At 45.1% G+C, this 23,826-nt stretch overlaps 1 protein-coding gene across 4 annotated transcripts in view; it reads left to right on the forward strand.

Annotated features, from left to right (window-relative positions):
* Positions 1-23,826, forward strand: part of L3MBTL3 (L3MBTL histone methyl-lysine binding protein 3) — a 713,216-nt gene that overhangs the window by 488,080 nt on the left and 201,310 nt on the right. For all 4 annotated transcript variants that reach the window (XM_086957521.1, XM_086957523.1, XM_086957520.1 and 1 more), the window contains exons 13-14: positions 20,536-20,621; positions 22,297-22,407. In XM_086957521.1, coding sequence (XP_086813647.1) covers positions 20,536-20,621; positions 22,297-22,407 — 197 coding nt within the window. The remainder of the gene's footprint in view (positions 1-20,535; positions 20,622-22,296; positions 22,408-23,826) is intronic.

The following is a 23,826-nucleotide window of genomic DNA, read 5'->3' on the forward strand; positions in this document are numbered from 1 at the left end:
GGCATCTCTGTTATAGTCCTAAGCGCCCGCCCTCCTCCCCGGTGGAGAGGAATATTCATGTAGGAATGCTACAGGTCTGGCGTGTTACGCCTTCAAAAAGAACTGAAAGTAAAAGGGACCTGCTCTGCATTCTGGGATACTGAGAGAGTTCTGGAAAGTTTTCTTAAAGGCACAGTATCCTGTTCTGAGCCACATAATGGTCTGTCCACCACTTTCTCTATCATTCCAGAGGCTTCTGATGGTAGGGGAAGGATTTCTCTGTGGAGAACACTGACAGGCTGTGCTGTTTGTGGTTTGTTTTTGGTGGAATTTCTAGTTGAAGTACTAGACAGTGTAGCCTGTGGATATAGGCTGCATTATCTCTCTTTAAATTCTCTCTTAAGTGTCTTCGCAGTTCTGCAATTCTTTGACAATTTAAGAGATTATTTTTGATTGCTCCGGGGTCCACGTACATGGGCGGGACTATTCACTAGATTATGACTATAACAGAGATACCCCTACTACAGAACTGGAGTTACAGGGCAAAAACTACTCCTTAACCACCAAGGCTGTCAGTACCAGATGACATTGTTATCGATAATCAGTTGATCGAGAGGGCTGCTGATAAGCACAACGCTCCGCTGGAGGAAGAGAAAGCACAGTCTTGATTTTTATCGGAGTCTTTACTACCATTACAACATAAACGTCAATACATTCCTATGCTCCCAAGTATACTGGACCAAGGAAGAGAGGCATTCAAGGAACCTGCAACATGCAGATCTGTAACACCAAGGCCTGAATAGAAATATAAGGATTCCTCAAAAGACTCTCCATGCATTAGAGGGAAAGGCCGAGCAGACTCTATTATTGCAGCAACAGTCTGAAAGAGAATAAATGTTCCCATTATGCCTGGGCCGTTTCCGGACAAAGAAAGAAAAAAAATGAAATTGTTGGAAGAAAATTCAAAAGAACTACTGCTACTCAATGGCTCATTGTCAACTTCAAAGCCTTGCTCAACAGGTATGGATATCAGCAGTGGGAAGAAATTGCAGGACTCATGAAACATCTGCCTGAACATTACCAGAGGTGAGCAGCATCCCGTACAATAGAAGGTAAGAATATTGCCAACACTTTCCAGAAATCAGTACTAGGTCCTGCAGATACAGCAAGTAGGCAGATGGCAGGGACAACTCAAAAAAGGCATGCTTGGCTAAGGGTGTCTGCATTCCAAAATGAAGTGCAAGTTTATATCATTAATACACAATTTAATGGAGAACAATTCTTTGGCATTACAGTGTATGAAACACTACAACCGCTAAAGAAGGACAATGAAACAGCAAGGTCAATGGGAGCAATGCAATTCAGGGGAAACCTAAGAAGAGGATCCACACTTACTAGGAGACCTGTAAGGAGAGGAAGTTTCCAGAGCTCAACTTCACATCAGATGTTTCAGAGTACAAACCAATCACAAACACTACAGCAGTGGCAGTACCAATCAACTCCATGACAACCCTTTAGGGGACGAGGAACGGGAAGACCAAAGCCACAAAGGGGAGCAGCGGCTCCATCCAGTAAGTGACTCAACATACTAGGGTCCCCTCACTCAAACAACACCTGTGGGAGGGAGACTAAAGCACTTCTTCCAAAAGTGGGAGTAGAGAACATCTGACTAATGGTTACTCAACGTCATACGATTTGGCTGTCGGATAGAACTAATCAAGAAATCACCAGTGAAAGGGCCAAAAAAAAGTGGTCCATACAAAGGAGGAAAGTACCAGATCACATCAAGAAGTACAAGAATTGCTTTAAAAGAAGGTAATGAGTGCTCAAAAGTAAGCTCACCCAGGGAAACTTTGCAACATATTTCCTGATATCAAAGCATGACAAGACTTTTTATCCAATACTAGTCCTCTGTTTTTTAAACAAATTCATAAAAACACAAAAGTTCAAAATAACAGCGCTGCAGGATGTCATATCACAGCTATAACAAGGAGATTTTATGGCAACAAATCTAAAGATTCATATCTCCACATCCCAATGAACAACAGGCCCAAGAAATACCTGCAGTTTATGGTAAACGGAGAACACTATCAATTCAAAGTGCTTGCGTTCAGAAGAAAGGCAGCACCCAGAGTGTTTACAAAGTCCCTGGCAGTAGTGACGGCATATCTAAGAAGGCAAGAAATAATTGTATATCCTTATTTAGACGACTAGCTGGTGAAAGCAAACTCCCAACACAAGTGCAAAGAGCTCATAAACAAGGTGATGTCAAAACTACACAATAAGGGATTTTCACTAAACATAGAGAAATGATCCCCCAAACAGCAACAAGAAAAGCAGTTCCTGAGAGTAAGAATCAACTTTTTACAAGCAAAAGCGTACCCTTGTGAGAAAAGGATAATACCATTATTGCAAGAAACTCACCACTACCAACAGGGTCAGTCTCTGACAGTGAACACTGTGGGGAAAATACATATCTCTCATACCATATGCAAGGCTACATATGAGACCAATCAATCAATCAGGAGTTTGTTAAAGCGCGACTATTTATTTATTTATTTATTTTATTTATTTGAACTTTTACCGCGCACAGCTACCCGCAGTGGGTTTCCCGGCGCTAGGGATAGACTAGAGAAGAAGATGTCAGATAAAGCCAGCATATAGGTACCAACTACTTATGTGAACAACAGCGTTTTCAGTGCTCTGCGAAAGCGAAGAAGACTGGTCTCTAGTTTAAGAGCTGTGGGCAGGGCATTCCAATATTTGGGACCAAGATAGGAAAAGGATCGTCCCCCCATCCTTACCAGCTTAAATCTTGGTACAATGAAGTTCCCAATTTCCGAAGATCGTAAAGTGCGCTTGGGCCTGTAAGGTTGCACCAGCTTTTGTAAGTATGTAGGTGCAGTGCCTTGCTTGATTCTAAACATGTAGCACAATGTCTTAAACTTTATGCGACTAGAGACCTTAAGTCAATGAAGATCATGCAAGGCAGGTGATACCGAAGTTCTTCTAGGAACATTCTTCAAAAGTCACGCGGCTGCATTTTGTACAACCTGCAGTACTTTAGCAGTGGCTACGTCCGCACCCAAATAGAGTATATTACCATAGTCCAGGCGAGATGTTATCAATGCCTGGCCAACCGTTCTACGGGAGGGAATGGGAAGCATCCATAGGATCTTTTGTAGCCACCTAAGAATGGAAAAACAGGTTGCTGCGACCTTAATGGCCTGCTGCTTCATTGTTAACTTGTCGTCAATTAGGACGCCCAAATTGCGTACGGCATGTGTGGGCACAGGAAGTGAACCCATCTCATTTGGCCAGTGCTGAGGGCCCCATAAGTAATTATTTCTGCCCAGAATGACCACCTCTGTCTTCTCCCCATTCAGTTTGAGACAGTTCCTCTGCATCCAGTCGGCCACAAGAATGAGGCCAGACTTTAGTGCAGAGGGGTTATTCTCGTCTCGCCCTGATAGGGAGAAGACAATCTGGGTGTCATCTGCGTAAGAGAACAAAGTCAGCCCCGCCTGCTCTACGATGTTAGCCAAAGGTTTTACATAAAGATTGAACAATAGGGGGCTGAGTATTGACCCTTGGGGAACACCCCGCGCTGATGGACAGACCGCTGATGCCGCCTTAGGGGAGAACACTTGAAAGGTTCGCTCACCAAGAAAGGAGGCCACCCAGGCTAAGGCCATACCAGTCACACCAAGAGACCGCAGAGAGTCAAGGAGGATGGAATGTGACACAGTGTCGAAAGCTGCGCTCAAATCCAACAGGATGAGCGCCATAGTTTCACCCTGATCGACACCGTGTCGGAGACTCTCCGTCACCCAAAGAAGGGCTGTCTCGGTCGAGTGGCGGGCCCGGAAACCCGACTGGGATGAATGTAAGAAACTAGAGCTTTCCACCAGTTCAGTAAGCTGGGTGTTAATGTGTCTCTCTAACACTTTAGAAAAGATGGGCAGCAGGGATATAGGACTAAAATTAGCAGGATTCAAAATATCAGCACCATTCTTTTTTAACAAGGGCACTACCATAGCGTGTTTCCATGGCTGGGGGACTACTCACCCGTAAGGGTCTCAAGGTGCTAGGGTTGGGGGGGTTGCCCCAAGTATGGGTTCAAACTCAATGGTCACCAGCCACAAGGAGTTGGCAAGATGTAGTAGATTTATAACCAAAAGAAGACGGCCAGGAGCTTTTGCTGACTGACGTGTTGGCTACCTCGCAGGTTTAATAATAAAACCCTCACACACCAACCTGGTTGGTGTCATGCTTCATCATCGGGTCCCAGACAGGCAGCCAAATGCTACCTGGCTGTGCTGCGACTCCTGGTTTACAGTGGAGCTGGTTTACAGAGATGATGTGATGTGTGATGTTGTGAATGTGATTAAATTAAAATTAAAAATACCTCCAGAATGCTTCCTAGATACTTTATTTGTGGCGCCTCGGGTATAGTTAAAGACTAATCCTTTAGAGAGTGGATTATATATTCCAGACAATATGTGTATCTGTATTTATTATCAGTTAGTTGACATGTTTTAGCCCGGAGAAAAAATATAGTGGGATTTCTTCAGGACCTCTCCAAAAAAAGAGCGTATAAGTGAAAAGTGAGTGGAAAAATATACCATGTGTGTTGCATATATAGCACCCTCGCTAAGGGGTGTGTTTATGCTTCCAGGACCAACAATTATGGGGCCCTTTCAAAAATGTAGATTGCCTGTAAAGGAAACTACCAATAAACTATTTAGGTTCAAAAGCCTCTTAGTGAAAACAGGCGGATAAGCAATATATTCATATATCGCCATAATGGCTAAGTGATATCCAATGTTTATACATACTAGAAACGTGGATATCGACATGTACTGGTGGTAATAACAGGTGCTAAGTACTTGCCAGTTTTAGTCAGAATGTTGTGACAGTCATTGATAGAATTCATGCACACGGACACAATACACCATAAACCTTGGGTTAGTTGCGCATTCAAGATCATATTTCATTATCTTGAATTGTGACTAGTTTATTTGTGTTGTTAATTGTGAACGTTTAATCTGCGGCAATGATATAAACCGTCATTTATATAATAGCATGTATTAAAATCATTTAGCGAGAACATGTAACATGCTTAATAGTGATTTATAAACATTTTTAATTACGTTTATCCAGTATCAGAGTTTCTGATCTTGTCCGGGGTTGTGGGGAACATATTAGTATATACATGTGGCCTCATTAGTTTGCTTTCTGGAAAAAAAGGGATTGACCAAACCAGAAGGGAAGTAAAGTAAGTAAAAAGGTTATAAGCGACATGCTACGAGTATTACGTGAGGGGAACCCGAAGGTAAAAGACCCCCGAGTACCCCGACGATCTTACTTGGATCTGTAGAGGATCATGCCATGGCACCTACGGTTTGGACCCCGGAACAACGGCTGGTACACGTTTGTTGTGGGTGCAGCGGTATAAAAGCTGTTGCCGGCGGGGCCATTTCCGGGTAGGGCTGGCGTCATCACGTTGAGTGTGTGTGGGCGCACTCCAATGTAAGTCGGGAAACTAGACTGCCGACTTGGTAATCCGACGTGATGAACGTGGCGTCTAGATTAATGGTCGGTCATTGGTTTGCCGATTTCACCTATGAGTGTCCTATCAAAAATCAGCCCTTTTAGATTAATAGTCGGTCATTGGTTTGCCGATTTCACCTATGAGTATCCTATCAAAAATCAGACCTTGCTGTGGAAATGTACATTATGGACATTGGACTAAGTGATATGTTCTGTTTAGCAGGGTACATGTTTATAGGTAAAGAAGGACGGGGTGTCTCGATTAAAGGCTAATCACTGGGTCTTGAAATTGGCTCTCCGTGTCTTATCAACAATCGGACCTTCTTATGGAATAAGTGCAAATAAAACAGTACCAATAATAAATTTGAACATTGTGGACACTGGACTAATGATTGGTTCTTTTCAGTCTCAGGGGGTGCACATCAATTGGTAAAGATTTTCATATTGCCCTGGATCAAAGCAGATAGACTGTCTGAGGTTCAGGGAATTCCAAGGAATATTGTCGTTGAGACCTTCTATATGTGTGGATAGGCGGTAAATCCATCTTTGTTCCTTGTCCAGCAGATCTTGTTGGATATTGTTTGTGTGTGTGCTGTAATTGTTCGATGACCACCCACTGCATGTCATTCGGGGTATGGTTTATTTCAAGATAGTGATTCGTCATGCGTGATATAGTATGCTTTTTTGGAAAAAATGGGGCCCCTGCCTATTTGGGTGAACCCTAGCAAGGTGAAAACGTTTGTTTGAAAAGGGAAGTGCACACCAGGTTTCGTGTATTATTAGTCTGAGAGTAATTTAGACATGTGTATTGACAGTAAGAAATTCTTCAACCATATAGTTTTGATAGATGTCGTTTATTTTATTTGATTTTAGAGTATTTTTGGTTTCTTTTTCTTCCTTATCTTTTTTTGATCATATATATTCTTTTTTGTTTATCAGATACATTAACATATACAAAACATACAAAACATTTGTCATATAAATAGTTGCTTATTTAAAATAACCACACAATCATTGTAAGAGACTTAATGTGACTGCAGAAATTATTCCTTCAACGCGTTTCGGCTGTCGCCTTCCTCAGGAAATCTGCCTTGTTCTGTACTATAGTTAGCGTGGCTAAAAAATTATGAAAAAAAATAGACTTTAATATCTCTCTTATTTGCAGATATATATACACATGTCTAATAGCTTACTTCATTCTATTTTACCTTTACACCATGTTATGTTTTTTATCTCAGTTACGCAAACTCCCAAGTTCGCTGTGGGTCTTCTAAAGCTAGATGCTATCCTGTATGCACTTATCTACTTTCTTTTATTTACACTTTCTGTACATTATTTTACTTCTTGTCATCTACACTATGTACATGGTCTCCCTATTTTACATTTGCTAATTCTTGGAATCTTGTACAATATTGTATATTGCTTGCAGATGGCAGCCACAGTGTTACACTTCGAAATTCACAGGGCTTATGAGACTTAATGATGGGAATAGCCAATGGTAAGGCTTTCGTGAGATAAGTGGGACGCAATCCCCTACGGACTTTAGATATAATAAGCTATTGGTATCTGTTAATACCTTGATATTGAAGGTAACCGGCTTCCACTCTGTGCGTGTCGTTTACTTTTATGTGAAGGCCAATGGTCCAATTCTGTGTACCTAAATGGAACCAGGATAGGCTTTATACTTTTGACTGTTACAGCGTTTGGCAGTATTATATACTTTGTGCTTACAGGATTACCTTATCTATTGCTTATGAAAGGCAGGATATCTTTAGCTGTCAGTCTTGTATGCAGCGCTGCCCGAGTTGAATTCTTGGTGTATCCTTAATTTAGCGGCGGTGGTTAAAATCTCTACTCTATGAGACACAAACAGATAGATTTTGATTATGTCCTACTTCCAGTCTATTACTGGGTGTTTTATAGGCGGGACTGGTATAATGTACCTTCAGGTTGTCCAAAGATTTGACCATCATTATTTTCTCATTCTATTTCATGGATTTACTTGCCAGTTTGGATCGTTTTGAGCCTATGTGGGAGATATAAGGGGAGGGGAAACACTTAGTGTCTGTTTTTATCCTGCCTTTCATAAGCAATAGATAAGGTAATCCTGTAAGCACAAAGTATATAATACTGCCAAACGCTGTAACAGTCAAAAGTATAAAGCCTATCCTGGTTCCATTTAGGTACACAGAATTGGACCATTGGCCTTCACATAAAAGTAAACGACACGCACAGAGTGGAAGCCGGTTACCTTCAATATCAAGGTATTAACAGATACCAATAGCTTATTATATCTAAAGTCCGTAGGGTATTGCGTCCCACTTATCTCACGAAAGCCTTACCATTGGCTATTCCCATCATTAAGTCTCATAAGCCCTGTGAATTTCGAAGTGTAACACTGTGGCTGCCATCTGCAAGCAATATACAATATTGTACAAGATTCCAAGAATTAGCAAATGTAAAATAGGGAGACCATGCACATAGTGTAGATGACAAGAAGTAAAATAATGTACAGAAAGTGTAAATAAAAGAAAGTAGATAAGTGCATACAGGATAGCATCTAGCTTTAGAAGACCCACAGCGAACTTGGGAGTTTGCGTAACTGAGATAAAAAACATAACATGGTGTAAAGGTAAAATAGAATGAAGTAAGCTATTAGACATGTGTATATATATCTGCAAATAAGAGAGATATTAAAGTCTATTTTTTTTCATCATTTTTTAGCCACGCTAACTATAGTACAGAACAAGGCAGATTTCCTGAGGAAGGCGACAGCCGAAACGCGTTGAAGGAATAATTTCTGCAGTCACATTAAGTCTCTTACAATGATTGTGTGGTTATTTTAAATAAGCAACTATTTATATGACAAATGTTTTGTATGTTTTGTATATGTTAATGTATCTGATAAACAAAAAAGAATATATATGATCAAAAAAAGATAAGGAAGAAAAAGAAACCAAAAATACTCTAAAATCAAATAAAATAAACGACATCTATCAAAACTATATGGTTGAAGAATTTCTTACTGTCAATACACATGTCTAAATTACTCTCAGACTAATAATACACGAAACCTGGTGTGCACTTCCCTTTTCAAACAAAAGTGATATAGTATGCTTACAGCGGATGTTGCTTCTGTGTTCTACGATGCGGGTCTTAATTTTGCGACTCGTCATCCCAATATATCTCAGGCCACAAGGGCAGGTTATTAGGTAGATGACATTTTGGGAATTGCAATTAGTGTGTTTGCGAAGAGTCCATGTTTTGCCCGTTTTTAAGTCTAGTGTTTTAGTAGTAAGTGTCAAATGGCAGACACTGCAGTCTCCACAGTGGTAATGTCCTGTGATCTTAGGTAAACCCCATGAGCTAGTTATGGTGTTTTCTTCACGTTGGTTTTTTTGTGGCCTGGTGTGTACCAGAGTGTCCTTCAAGCTTGTACCTTTGCGGTAGGAGAACAGTGGTTTTTCCCACTTGAGAGATCCTGAATTCAGTATCGACCAGTGTTTTTGTACTATCCTAGATACTTGGTTTGACACAGGATTATAAGTTGTTACACATGTTAGAGGGGAGAAGTTGTCGTCTTTAATTTTTTACTCTAAAAGACCCTCCCGGTTTTGATTGTGTGCTCTTTTTTCAGCTTTTTTCGTGATTTTCTCAGGGTACCCTCGATTACTAAGTTTGGAGGTTAGTAGTTTGGCCTGGTTTTTGTAGTCCTGTACCTTGCTAAAGTTTCTACGGAGCCTTAGATACTGTCCATAAGGGAGATACTCCCTTAGGGGGCGAGGGTGGAAGCTGTTGAAATGTAAACTGCCATTTTCATGAATAATATCAAGGTCCAGAAAGGTGATGGTATTTCTACTCACGGTGTTTGTGAATTTCAAGTTTGGATCACATGTGTTGATCCACTCAAGGAAGGTTGTTAGTTGAGTGGATCAACACATGTGATACAGATAACCATTGAGGTTTACAATATAAACCTAGGTGTGCAGTAACACTCAATCTTTTTTGTATAGTATATCTACTAAGACACACTTTAAACCCACAGCGAGAAACTCACTTTTACATTTCAACAGCTTCCACCCTCGCCCCTAAGGGAGAATCTCCCTTATGGACAGTATCTAAGGCTCTGTAGAAACTGCAGCAAGGTACAGGACTACAAAAACCAGGCCAAACTACTAACCTCCAAACTGAGTAATCGAGGGTACCCTGAGAAGATTACGAAAAAAGAGCACGCAATCAAAACCGGGAGGGTCTTTTAGAGTAAAAAAATAAAGACGACAACTCCTCCCCTCTAACATGTGTACAACTTATAATCCTGTGTCAAACCAAGTATCCAGGATAGTACAAAAACACTGGTCGATACTGAATTCAGGATCTCTCAAGTGGGAAAAGCCACTGTTCTCCTACCGCAACGGTAAAAGCTTGAATGACACTCTGGTACACACCAGACCAAAAAAAAAAACAATGTGAAGAAAACACCATAACTAGCTTATGGGGTTTACCGAAGATCACAGGACATTACCACTATGGAGACTGCAATGTCTACCATTTGAAACTTACTACTAAAACACTAGACCTAGAAACGGGCAAAACATTGACTCTTCGCAAACACACCAATTGCAATTCCCAAAATGTCATCTACCTAATAACCTGCCCTTGTGGCCTGAGATATATTGGGATGACGAGTCGCAAAATTAAGACCCGCATCGTAGAACACAGAAGCAAAATCTGCTGTAAGCGTACTATATCACCATGACGAATCACTATCTTGAAATGAACCTTACCCCGAATGACATGCAGTGGGCGGTCATCGAACAATTACAGCACAACATGAACAATAGCCAACAAGATCTGTTGGACAAGGAACAAAGATGGATTTACCGCCTATCCACACATATAGAGGGTCTCAACGACAATATTCCTTGGAATTCCCTGAACTGTAGATAGTCTATCTGCTTTCATCCAGGGCAATATGAAATTCTTTATCAATTGATATGCACCCCCTGAGACTGAATAGAACCAATCATTAGTCCAGTGTCCACAATGCTCAAATTTATTATTGTTACTATTTTATTTGCACTTATTCCATAAGAAGGTCCGATTGTTAATAAGACACTGATAGCCAGTATCGGCACCCAGTGACCAGCCTTTAATCGAGACACCCCCTCCTTCTTTACCTATAAATATGTACCCTGCTAAACAGAACATATCACTTAGTCCAATGTCCATAATGTACATTTCCACAGCAAGGTCTGATTTTTTGATAGGACACTCATAGGTGAAATCGGCAAACCAATGACCGACCATTAATCTAGAAGCCACGTTCATCATATCGGATTACCAAGTCGGCAGTCTAGTTTCCCGACTTACATTGGAGTAAGCGCGCACACTCAACGTGATGACGCCAGCCCTACCCGGAAATGGCCCCGCCGGCAACAGCTTTTATACCGCTGCACCCACAACAAACGTATACCAGCCGTTGTACCGGGGTCCAAACCGTAGGTGCCATCCCGTGATCTTCTACAGTTCCAAGTAAGATCGTCGGGGTACTCGGGGGTCTTTTACCTGCGGGTTCCCCTCACGTAATACTTGTAGCATGTCGCTTATAACCTTTTTACTTACTTTACTTCCCTTCTGGTTTGGTCAACCCCTTTTTTTTACAGAAAGCAAACTAATGAGGCCACATATATATACTAATATGTTCCCCACAACCCCGGGACGAGATCAGAAACTCCAGATACTGGATAAACTTAATTAAAAATGTTTATAAATCCCTATTATGCATGTTACATATTCTCGCTAAATGATTTTAATACATGCTATTATATAAATAACGGTTTATATCATTGCAGCAGATTAAACGTTCACAATAACAACACAAATAAACTAGTCACCATTCAAGACAATGAAATATGATCTTGAATGCGCAACTAACCCAAGGTTTATGGTGTATTGTGTCCGTGTGCATGAATTCTATAAATGACTGTCACAACTTTCGGACTAAAACTGGCAAGTACTTAGCACCGGTTATTACCACCAGTACATGTCGATATCCACGTTTCTAGTATGTATAAACTTTTGGATATCACATAGCCATTACTGGTGATATATGAATATATTGCTTATCCGCCTGTTTTCACTAAGAGGCTCTTGAACCTAAATAGTTTATTGGTATTTTCCTTTACAGGCAATCTACATTTTTGAAAGGGCCCCATACTTGTTGGTCCTGTAAGCATAAACACACCCCTTAGCGAGGGTGCTATATATGCAACACACGTGGTATATTATTTCCACTCACTTTTCACTTATACGCACTTTTTAGGTTTTGCCTGGCGAAAAGATGCGCTCTGCGCATCTTTTTCGCGCAGGCGAAAACCTAATGAGAACTGTAGTGTGGGTTTGGGTCGGCCCTCGTCATTTATTGGCTGGCTCCATAAATGGAGACTAGCCATTGGACGAGGGGCCTGTCCGTCAATGCCGGACCAGATTCGGGGGCGTTCCCGAGATTCTTTGGCTTTTGCCGACGTCACGCGACGTCAGCCAAAAGCCAGGAACGCCCCCGAATCTGTTCCGGCATTGCCGGCACTTCTGCGTCTCTCCTCCCCCCTTTCCCGCCCCCTCCCGCATGTTTCCTGATGCAGGCCTCCCCCTTTCGCCGTCGCCGTGCGAATAGCTGCAAAGCCCTGCCAAGCGGTTCTGGGGCTCTGGAAGGTAGCAGATGGCTGCCCGTAGCACTTGATCGAGTACAGAGGAATTCAAGGTTTTGCGGGGGCAACAGATGAGTGGCAACAGATGAGTGGCAATAGATGCAGAGGGGACTAGATGGGTGCGAGGGGGAGCAGAAGCTTCCGAGTGGGTGCTAGAGTGATGTCAGTGGGAGGCGAAGTGTTGACTGGTGCATCGACCCTTCAGGGGTGTGCAGATCACTGTTTCGGTGGTACCGAGAGCTTCACAAGGGATGCCTTTTAATTGGACAATAAATAGCAGGCATTTACGTCACATGGAGATGCCCAAAACTGCAACACTTGGGCGATATATGAAACTGAGTTATGGCGGCCTTTTCGAAGTGACTAGCCGGCCGGCCAATCCTAGCGCGGCCGGCCGGAAGTGCCCGCCCCCCCGCAGCCCGGGGGAAGAAGGAAGGCGGCAAGAAGTATGGCGGCTCCCGTGGCCTGGAGGGAGCCCCGGGAGATGCGGAGGACGTTGCCGGTCTCCCATGCCGAAGAGGGAGACCGGAGAAGTGCCCAAGACATTGCCGCCGTCGACGTTGCCGGTCTCCCATGCCGAAGAGGGAGACCGGAGAAGTGCCGCCGTCGCAAGGTGCAGGTGAGTCGATTTGTTTTTTTATTTGGGGCTAGGGGAGGCTCCCTCCCGCTACCCGTGGCAGCAGTGGGTGTGGGGGGCACGCAGGAGTGTTGAGGTACGCCCCTGTGGGTGTGGTGAGGTGCCGCTCTCCTGGGTGGGGAGGGAAGTCTGACTCTCTTATGTCCCTGGGGGCTCGGCTCTAGCCGGGCATAGACAGGAGATGCTGACGGTTTTCAGACCCTCTGCCCGATCGGGCACACTGCATGGTGGTGGTGGTTGGGGGACTGCAGAGCGCTCACTACCGGCAGCCGCAGAGGTGTGGAGAGTCCCGTGTTGTGTGTGTCCCCCTGTTTCTCGTGATCCCACAGACAGTCCCGCGCTGTTTACGTGCCCGCCGCTTTCCGTGCCTTCCCTCCTCGTCCCGCTCTGCTGCTGATGAATTAAAAGTGAGTATTTCCAAAGAGAAAATGTATTTAGCGTGAGAGAATATCAATCAATTTAAAACGTCAAAGAGAGTCGTTTTCATCAGTTTCCACATTCTTAGTACTAGGTCTGGTGGTGATTTGATCCTGTGATTTCCTGGAGTGAGCATGCGTGACTTGCCTTGGAGCAGTAGATGTATTTTAATTGCGCGTTATGTAATATGTAAGTGGGGTTGGAGTGGCTGCGAGTGACTTGTATTTATATAGCGCTTACTACTCCCGACGAGGCGCTGATGTAAAATACACGTCCACATCTACCCTAGCAGGAGGCGAGATGATTACAGCGACTGCTTCCCAGAGTTGTCAATCACGCCATAATGTTTATAGAAGTGAAAAGTCAATGTGCAGTTGTTTCATTTGACACGACTCGGGTTCAGAAAGTGCAGTTGCTGGAGGGGACAGATAAGTAGCTGTGCTCCATGTCAGCCTGTCTCGCTCCACCTGCTTCACTAAACGCTTTCCTGATGAGAGAGAGAGATTTGTTTAAATACCAGGATAATTGCCGGCAGCAGCACCCTTGCCGTGTAATGCCTTGTACTACATCTGTGTTAGCAGTCGCCTCAGGCTGTTGTTTTTTTTTTATGCAGGGGACGGGATTTGATCATGCCCATTACGCCGTATTGCTTTTCGAAGGCAACTGTTGCAGAGCCAAGTGGGCTGTTGAAAATTGTGTTTTCTCCACCTGCCCCTGTTGCCTGCTTGTGCCTCCGTTTTCGTGCCCCTGTTGCCTGCTTGTGCCCCTGTTGCCCGCTTGTGCCTCCTTGTGCCCCTGTTGTCTGCTTGTGCCTCTGTGTGCCCCTGTTGTCTGCTTGTGCCTCTGTGTGCCCCTGTTGCCTGCTTGTGCCTCTGTGTGCCCCTGTTGCCTGCTTGTGCCTCTGTGTGCCCCTGTTGCCTGCTTGTGCCTCTGTGTGCCCCTGTTGCCTGCTTGTGCCTCTGTGTGCCCCTGTTGCCTGCTTGTGCCTCTGTGTGCCCCTGTTGCCTGCTTGTGCCTCTGTGTGCCCCTGTTGCCTGCTTGTGCCTCTGTGTGCCCCTGTTGCCTGCTTGTGCCTCTGTGTGCCCCTGTTGCCTGCTTGTGCCTCCGTCTGCCCCTGTTGCCTGCTTGTGCCTCCGTCTGCCCCTGTTGCCTGCTTGTGCTGTGTTGGTGTGTGTGGAGGGCTCTGTGTGGCTGTGTGTGTGTGGGGCTCTGTGTGGCTGTGTGTGTGGGGGGCTCTGTGTGGCTGTGTGTGCGGGGCTCTGTGTGGGGGTGTGTGTGGGGCGGCTCTGTGTGTGAGAGAGAGAGATTTGTTTAAATACCAGGATAATTGCCGGCAGCAGCACCCTTGCCGTGTAATGCCTTGTACTACATCTGTGTTAGCAGTCGCCTCAGGCTGTTGTTTTTTTTTTATGCAGGGGACGGGATTTGATCATGCCCATTACGCCGTATTGCTTTTCAAAGGCAACTGTTGCAGAGCCAAGTGGGCTGTTGAAAATTGTGTTTTCTCCACCTGCCCCTGTTGCCTGCTTGTGCCTCCGTTTTCGTGCCCCTGTTGCCTGCTTGTGCCCCTGTTGCCCGCTTGTGCCTCCTTGTGCCCCTGTTGTCTGCTTGTGCCTCTGTGTGCCCCTGTTGTCTGCTTGTGCCTCTGTGTGCCCCTGTTGCCTGCTTGTGCCTCTGTGTGCCCCTGTTGCCTGCTTGTGCCTCTGTGTGCCCCTGTTGCCTGCTTGTGTCTCTGTGTGCCCCTGTTGCCTGCTTGTGCCTCTGTGTGCCCCTGTTGCCTGCTTGTGCCTCTGTGTGCCCCTGTTGCCTGCTTGTGCCTCCGTCTGCCCCTGTTGCCTGCTTGTGCCTCCGTCTGCCCCTGTTGCCTGCTTGTGCTGTGTTGGTGTGTGTGGAGGGCTCTGTGTGGCTGTGTGTGTAGGAAGCTTTGTGTGGCTGTGTGTGTGGAGGGCTCTGTGTGGCTGTGTGTGTGGGGGGCTCTGTGTGGCTGTGTGTGCGGGGCTCTGTGTGGGGGTGTGTGTGGGGCGGCTCTGTGTGTGTTTGTGTGTGTCATTTGCAATAGATAAAGCTAGTGGCATTGTAAATGACAATGCCATTTATTTATGTTAAAAAAACATAAATAAAAATAATGTCAAGAGCAATGCCAATAGCTCTAACTTTAACAAAGGCAAAACCATTGCATTGTAAATGCTTGTTTAGAGAGGTCCTGAAGAAAGCCCACTATATTTTTTCTCCGGGCTGAAACATGTCGACCAACTGATAATAAATACAGATACACATATTGTCTGGAATATATTATCCACTCTCTAAAGGATTAGTTTTTAACCATACCTCGAGGCTCCACGGATAAAGTATCTAGGAAGCATTCTGGAGGTATTTTTAATGTAATCACATTTGCATAATCACACATCACATCATCTCTGTAAACCAGCTCCACTGTAATCCAGGTGTCGCAGCACAGTCAGGTAGCATTCGGCTGCCTGGCTGGGACCCGATGATGAAGCATGACACCAACCAGGTTGGTGTGTGAGGGTTTTATTATCAAACCTGCGAGGTACCAACACGTCGGTCAGCAAAAGCTCCTGGCCGTCTTCTTTTGGTTATAAATATATTTCTAGGGACACAGACGGCCGTCCACAAGTCCTTACTCTCTACCTTTGGTTTCTAAAAAAAAAAGATGTAGTAGATGTCATGCAGAAAGTACAGGAAGTGATAGGGTGATGAAACAGAACAAATATACCAATGGGAAGACCATTCTCAATACCAACTCCCACAGTGACTATTACCACAGACATATGGGTTGAGGAGCTCATATGGGGAGACTCAAAGTCAGATGGATTTGGAGACATTAGAAAGCAGTTCAACATATAAAACGGATATTCTCAGAATGGGGAACACAAGAAATGGATCTTTTTGCAACATAGGAGAACACAGAATGCCAACTCTTGGATTCCAGGCACCCACACACCCAGTCCCTGGGGAATGCTCTGTCAATAGACTAGTCAGGGAAATTTGCATACGCTTACCCCCCGATTCCACTGTTACACAAAGTAATTACCAAATGCAAGCAATCACCAATGACACTGTTACACATCGCCCCACAGTGGGCGAGGCAATCTTAGTTCTCAGACCAACAAGAAAGCTGCCTGCTTCACCGAAGACCTCCGGACCTCCAAGCACACCTGTCGGAAGCTAGAGAAGAAATGGCTTCGCGACTGATCTGCAGACAGCCTCTCAGCCCACAAAAACGCCACCCGCAGACACCACCAACTCATCAGGACCGCCAAAAGGACCGTCTTCAAGGACCGCCTAAACAACAACGCACACAGCACCAAAGAGCTCTTCAGCATCGTGAAAGAACTATCCAACCCCAGCTCCAACACCAACGACATTCCACCTCACAAGACCTGTGCGACTCCCTGGCCACCTTCTTTCACCGCAAGATCACCGACATCCACGACCGCTTCGACTGTGACACCACCGCACCCACCACCAAGACCACCACCCCCGCGACCTCCACCCACACCAACCGCCTGGTCTAACATCAAAACCATGAACTCCATCCACTCCGGATCCCCTTCCGACCCGTGCCCTGACCACGTTTTCAACCTAGCCAGCACAACCATCGCACCCCACCTCCGGAAATCAATCAACATCTTCAAGACACCATCCTTCACGGAAAGCGGGAAGCACGCCGAGATCAACACCCTTCTGAAAAAACCCAAGGCGGACTCCAAGGACCTCAAGAACTTCCGGCCCATCTCCCTGCTCAAGTGAAAGAGAAGATTGTCAACAAACAGCTATCCCGTTACCTCGAAGACAACAACATCCTGGACCCTTCCCAATCCGGCTTCCACAGCAGCGAGACTACCCTCATCGCCGCCACCGGCGACATCAGGATCCTGAAGGACAAAGGAGAAGCAGCCGCCCTCATCCTCCTAGACCTGTCAGCTGCCTTCGACACGGTTTGCCACCGCACCCTATCAGCGCGTCCATGACGCCGGAATTCAAGAGAAGGCCTTGGCCTGGACCACATCCTTCCTCTCCGGTAGAACTCAGAGCGTCCGCCTACCACCCTTCCGCTCAAAAACCACAGAGATCATCTGCGGCGTCCCACAGGGATCCTCCCTTAGCCGACGCTGTTCAACATCTACATGGCACCTCTCGCCCACTTCGCTCGACAGCACAACCTCAACATCATCTACACCGACGACACCCAGGTGATCATATCCCTCACCGAAGACCCCCACACCGCCAAAGCCAACCTCCACAGGGGAATGAAGGCTGTCGCCGACTGGATGAAGGACAGCAGACTGAAACTGAATTCAGACAAAATGGAGGTCCTCATCCTCGGACCCACCCCATTAGCCTGCGACGACTCCTGGTGGCCCACATCGCTAGGCACTGCCCCGGAACCCACCGACAACGCACGCAACCTAGGGTTCATCCTTGACTCCACCCTCTCCATGACCAAGCAAGTCAACGCTGTCTCCGCGTCCTGCTTCAACACCCTCCGAATGCTCCGCAGGATCTTCAAATAGATCCCTCTCGACACGAGGAAAACCGTCACACATGCCCTCATCACCAACAGATTCTATTACGGAAACGCCCTCTATTCACGAACAACAACCAAGCTCCTGAGACGACTACAACGAATCCAGAACGCCTCGGCACGACTAATCCTCGACGTCCCCCCGACGCAGCCACATCACACCCCACCTAAGACGACGCACTGGCTCCCAGTCAACAAGAGGATCACCTTCAAACTCCTCATCCATGCACACAAAGCGCTACACAACATCGGACCTACATACCTCAACAACCGACTCCGCTTCCACACCCCCACTGGCAACCTCCGCTCTGCCTCCCTCGCCACAGTTCCTAGTATCCGGAAATCCACCGCCGGTGGCAGATCCTTCTCCAACCTCGTAGCCAAGGCCTGGAACGATCTCCCCACCAGCCTACGACAGACCCAGGACCTGCTGGCCTTCAGAAGACTTCTCAAGACCTGGCTCTTTGATCAGTGACAGCCTCCTCCCCCCCACCCGCCCTAGCGCTTTGAGACCCTCACGGGTATGTAGCACGCTTTACAAATGCTTGATTGATTGATTCCTCATAGAAATAGCACAAACCAACATACAGAGGCTACCAGGTTGGGAAGATCTACTCTCCATGCAAGGGAGGGGGGCCAGGGGGAAGTCTCCATCCAGAGTAAAAAAAAACTGGGTCTAGCAGCTTGGCTCCTGAGGGCATATAATTTAGACACCTAGGTCTACCAGATAGAATGGCAGTTCTCAGGGAAGCAAGAAGACCAACAACAAGAAACTGCTATACAGGCAAGTGGGAAAGATACTCAAGGGGGTGACAAAAAATGTAGCTTATTAGAAGACAATCTAAAGGACACAACTGTCCTGAAATATCTTACATACTTGTTAGACAGCAAATTGAATTCTGCTTCATTAAATATACATTAAATATACATTTGGCAGCAATAGTGGCCTACACAAGAAGTCATATAGAACGTTGTTTCTTCACAACACCAGTAATCAAAAGATTCCTCGAGGGAGCAAAAAGAATAGCACCTCCAAAAAGGGTGCCAGCTCCAAAATGGAACTTAAACCTAGTGTTAACACAACTAATGAGGAAACCCGTTGAACCACTTCATAAGGCATCCTTAAAGATGGTCACTTAAAAACTGCTTTCCTTATTGCAGTGATATCTCTTTGCAGAGTAAGTACACAGGCACTCACAATCCAAGAGCCTTTCATGCATCTTATGTTTGATGCGGAACTCTATAATCAGACCTAGAGTCTCCATAAATGTATAACTTGTTGTTCCAGAGCAAAGCTCATATACGTTAGTTGGTAATCTTCCTAGTAAAGTGTACAGAGGGAATTGTATCCTTGGAGTGTCTATCGTAATTGGGGGTTGAGGCCTTTGCGATAAACTGCATTTGCACTTCCTAAAAGACAAGGTCACCTTGTGCACCAACCCAAAGTTATTTCCCAAACTGCCCTTGGACTTCCAGTTGAACAAACCAATTAATCGTTCTTTTGTTCCAAAGCCTTTTATGCCATCTTAAAGTACACACTACATTTGTTAGACATACTTAGTTGCGTGTGCTGTTACATGAACAGAACCAAGATATATGTATCATCTATTTGTTCCCTTTGGCTAGGCAGGTGGGTGCCTTAATCTGTCCAAGGAAGGTATTTGCCCATTAGCTCTCAGCCTGAATTATTGTTTTGTCCTCAAGAAAGCAAAGTGTGCTAACTTCGGAATATGGTCTAGGTGCATCCTAACAGAAATATGTCGGTGACAGAGGCACTCAGTGCATGAGTGCTTGTTCGGACATCAAAAGCAGGCCCATGTTCACCTAAAGCTAGTGCCTGGGATTGAATGCAGCTGACAGCGGTTGAGTCAGTTCTGTGCAACCTGTTTCATTAAATAGGAGCCTGCTTATTGTGAAATTAAAAATAATGCTGGCTATTCCTATTCAGTTGTGTAACTGCAACAAGCATGGTAATCTATGAAAGCTCCAATGCTGAAGAAAAAATAGTAACTTACCTGTAACCCCAGTTCTTCATTGTTGGTTACTATCATAGAATCACAATGAGGCTCAGTATATACACTTACTAAGCTTCCCACCCGTGTTTGTTAAAATTTGAATTATGGCGGCCTCCAAAGGGAGAACAGAGCTTGGTCCTTCCAAGTCATTGGCAGAAGTTTGGGTTGTTTCAAATGAGGTCTTTCTAACTGATTGGCTGAAGTTTAGGCGTTTCAGATGAGCTGGAAGTGTTGTGCTAGTAAACTAGCACTGTTATTGGACTTGCATCCATTTTTAATGCTGGTCATTGCTATTTTAAAACGTACTGAACATTCCCAGCATGAAGACTAGGAATGATTTAAGCCAGGGTTCTCCAAATTCGGTCCTGGAGGGCCGGATCGATGCCCGATTTTTAAGATAACTACATTTATCTAAAAGGGGATATGCTAAAAATCTGGCATGGATCCTGTTTTCCAGGACAGACTTTGTAGAAACCCGATTTAAGCAGTTGAGTCTATGAAAGATGCCATTGTGGTAGAACTAGAGATACAGGTAAGTAACTCATTTCTTCAGCTTTATATTTGTTCTAGTTTGGAGTCACACTTTTTGTTTTATTATTTAAATTGTTTACTTACCTTTTTTCACTGTAGATTTGATAACTTGTTTCTTTATCCAGTGCTATTTTTTTTCTTTCACAGAATACAAAGACCCCACAAACTTCTCATGGGAGAAGTATTTGGAGGAAACTGGTGCTCAGGCTGCTCCAGCGAGAGCCTTTAAATTGGTGAGCTTCGCTTATAGTGTTGTTGTGTTTCACAAACCTAACATGTGTGTTCTTATAGCTGCTGTATCCCACTATCTGAAGAACAACCTGAAAAATGTAAAGCCAGTACAGTCAATGACTGGGCACTGGCATTGACAGGATGGCCACAGTCCCAGTGGGTGAGCACATGTAAGCAGTGGCATATGGCATAGAAAGGCAGTTACAGGGTAGGCACAGTTAATATTGAAGACGAAGAGGTTAGAGATGGTGACTGGCAGGTACAGACACAGTTGCAAGTAGGGCAGAGACTGTGAGTGGGTGGGTATACATGAAGAGTGAGGTAGTGGGCATAAGATGGTATTGATGGAATAGGCACAGGCAACAAGAAGGAAGTAGTACAGAGACAGTGACAAGGGTTACACAGGCAGTGACGAAAGCAAATACTGAAAGGTTAGGAACAGGTGTGCTGTGAGGTGGTGGGGACAGAGGAGAAGTGATGAATAGAGCACATACAGTAAGAGACTGTGTGACGCTGAGTGGCAGTGGGATGGTAGCACTTGGGCAGGCAGTAAGAAAATGAGCACAGTCAAGCGATACCAGTTCATTTAGGCTTAGCCCATGATAAGATGGTCCGAGGAACACAGCCACAGGGAGGATATAAGCAAGCAATGACTTAGCACAGGCAGTAAGTGAGCTGGTTGCTACTAAGAGGTAGTGACTGGGTGGAAGTTACAAGTCTGTGCTGAGCAGGGCATCAACTGTGACATGGGAGGGACAGGCAATGATGACATGAATGCAGGCCGAGTCTACGTAGTTGCAGGCAGGCATTGATGAGAAGAAAAACAGACCGTATAGGCACAGTGAGGCAGGTAGCAAACCTATTCTTTCTAATTATTTCCCCTCCCTTGGTGCAGTCCAAATTCCTAAGTGTTTAGGAAGTAATTTAAGATGTATGTATGTATGTGTGTTCTTATATAGCGCTCGACTTACCCTAAGGCATCTCGGCGCTTGCCTTGGGAACCTGTCCTGGCTTTTCCCTGTGAGATAACCCGTACTGGGCATCCCCAAGGTGAAAGCCAGGCATCCCGCCACGGGGGCCGTTGTGGAAATTAAGCAAGCTAATGCCCAGAGTTGCAGAGTGTGAACCCGTGATTAGAGTGGGCACCGAAGCGAGAATTATCGAGTCTGTGGACAATTGGGCTCAAGACCCTGCCGCGTCGGGAATTGAACCCTGGTCCCAGGTCTGACCTCTGCTTCAGGGTATGCCTCCTCTAACCAGTGAGCCACACTTCTCCACAAGATGACTTGGATCACAGTGGTGACCCCATGTAATCTTCCTTGGCATGTGGTAACATCCATTGAACTCAAGAGCTTCAGTGGGGTTTCTACAGATTTACATATTCAGAGTCCCTTACTGCATCCTCCTTCTAGTCCTATATCTTTTTAACGGAAAACTGCTTCGATGTTAGCCAAAAAGCAATTAGAACTTGATAATACCTTCACCTTTGCCCAATAACTAACCATATTGATTTTTCTATTAAATATTTTATTACTTTTAGCTAAGTGAAAAAGAAATCATGTACAAAAAAGTGCCATTTTACCTTAAAGATGAAAGTGTATTAACTTTCTTTGGGTGCAAGAAGCTGATTCTGCTTTTGAAACAGTGATGTGTTTGTTCTGTCTGTATCCCATGCAGCGCCCGCCTCACGGTTTCCTGATCAATATGAAGTTGGAGGTGGTAGACAAGAGGAATCCCATGTTAATAAGGGTGGCATCCATTGTGGACAAAGAGGACCATCGCCTCAAGGTAAGGATTACATCCCATCATAGTTGGATATTAATGGAAAAAAACTCTAGAAATTAGGAGTTTCAGTTCTAGTCTACAAAGAAATTTAATTATCAGCTCTGAATTGTGAAAAGAATTGCAGGAATAAAACACGTTGTTAATTGTTATTTTAGGATGGTGCCATGTGTTGTTAATGTAACACAATGGTTTATCCTCAATGGCATGGATTTTTATTGCAGTGCAGGGAGGGTTAGTGGGTCATGAAGGGAATAGAGAGATGGGCTGGCAGTGTAAGCCACACTTTATTGCAGGCTAATCCTAGTAGTAAATCACACAGCAAGTTGCCATTTATCAAGACAGTGTACCAAAGTTCACCTTTTTGTTATGGTCCCCCTCACTTTTTGGCACTGATACTGATGTGTTTCGACTGATATGCAATGGAACCCTTAGAACCAGGCCCCAGTACCAGTGCTCTTTCCTTAAAACAAGTTAAAATTGTCTAATGCTAACACAATTGGCACACACTTTGGCACCCCAGTAAGTCTCTAGTAAGTGGTATCCCTGGTTCCTATGGCATCGGTTTCCATGCCACCCTAAGCGAACCCCATACAAATTGCATGCAGCCTATCATTGCAAACTGCATGCAGTGGTGCAAACCATGAGTGAAAACATGACATTGCACACTCCCTGTGCGCCATACCAAAGTTACTGCAGGTAATAAATAACAGTCACCCCTTCAGAAAGCCTTGTAGCCCTAAAGCAGGGTGCCTTGTATCACATGTGAGAGCATATCTGCCTGAGCAGATATGCTCCTGTGCTGTCTATTCCAATTACTAGATGGTGCAAGTGAACAGGGAAGCCATCTTAAGTATATGTACTGGGCACTGATCATTACGAGTTCCCCCGCTGCATAACAGCTTTGCTGAAACGTCTGGTGTTTGGTATCAAAAACATTGTCTTAATAAACTGTACTTTTATTATGACATGCTCCCAGAAGGCACTCTAGAGGGGCCCTCTGAAAAACGACCACTATCTTGGTGGTGGCTGTACCTTCCAGCCTGCCACCACAGACCTGTTTCTAACCTTCTGCACATGAGAGCATATGCTCTTTGAGGCTAGAAGCAATGCCTGCTCGGGATGAAGGAGTTCACGCCTCCTCCAGCAGGATGGCTAGTGATTTGGCATTTCAAGACCAGGGGCTTTGAAGCCCCGGCTGCCTTTGATATGTGACCCTGGCTTTTCCCAGACCTGATAGATGCCACCCCTGCCCTGAGGCCCATTGGGCACCAGGATCGGCGAAAAATTAGCTATGCAAGTAGGCTTGTTGCACTACCAGGCCAATCACACCCCTAAGATGGACTGCCTGATGTGCTTAACTAAAGAAGAGTTCGACCATCTTGTTAATGTTAATGTTAAGAGACATTTATTTAGCGCACTGTC

This window comes from Lissotriton vulgaris, chromosome 2_1 (assembly GCF_964263255.1).
Source record: "Lissotriton vulgaris chromosome 2_1, aLisVul1.2, whole genome shotgun sequence".
Lineage (NCBI taxonomy): Eukaryota > Metazoa > Chordata > Amphibia > Caudata > Salamandridae > Lissotriton > Lissotriton vulgaris.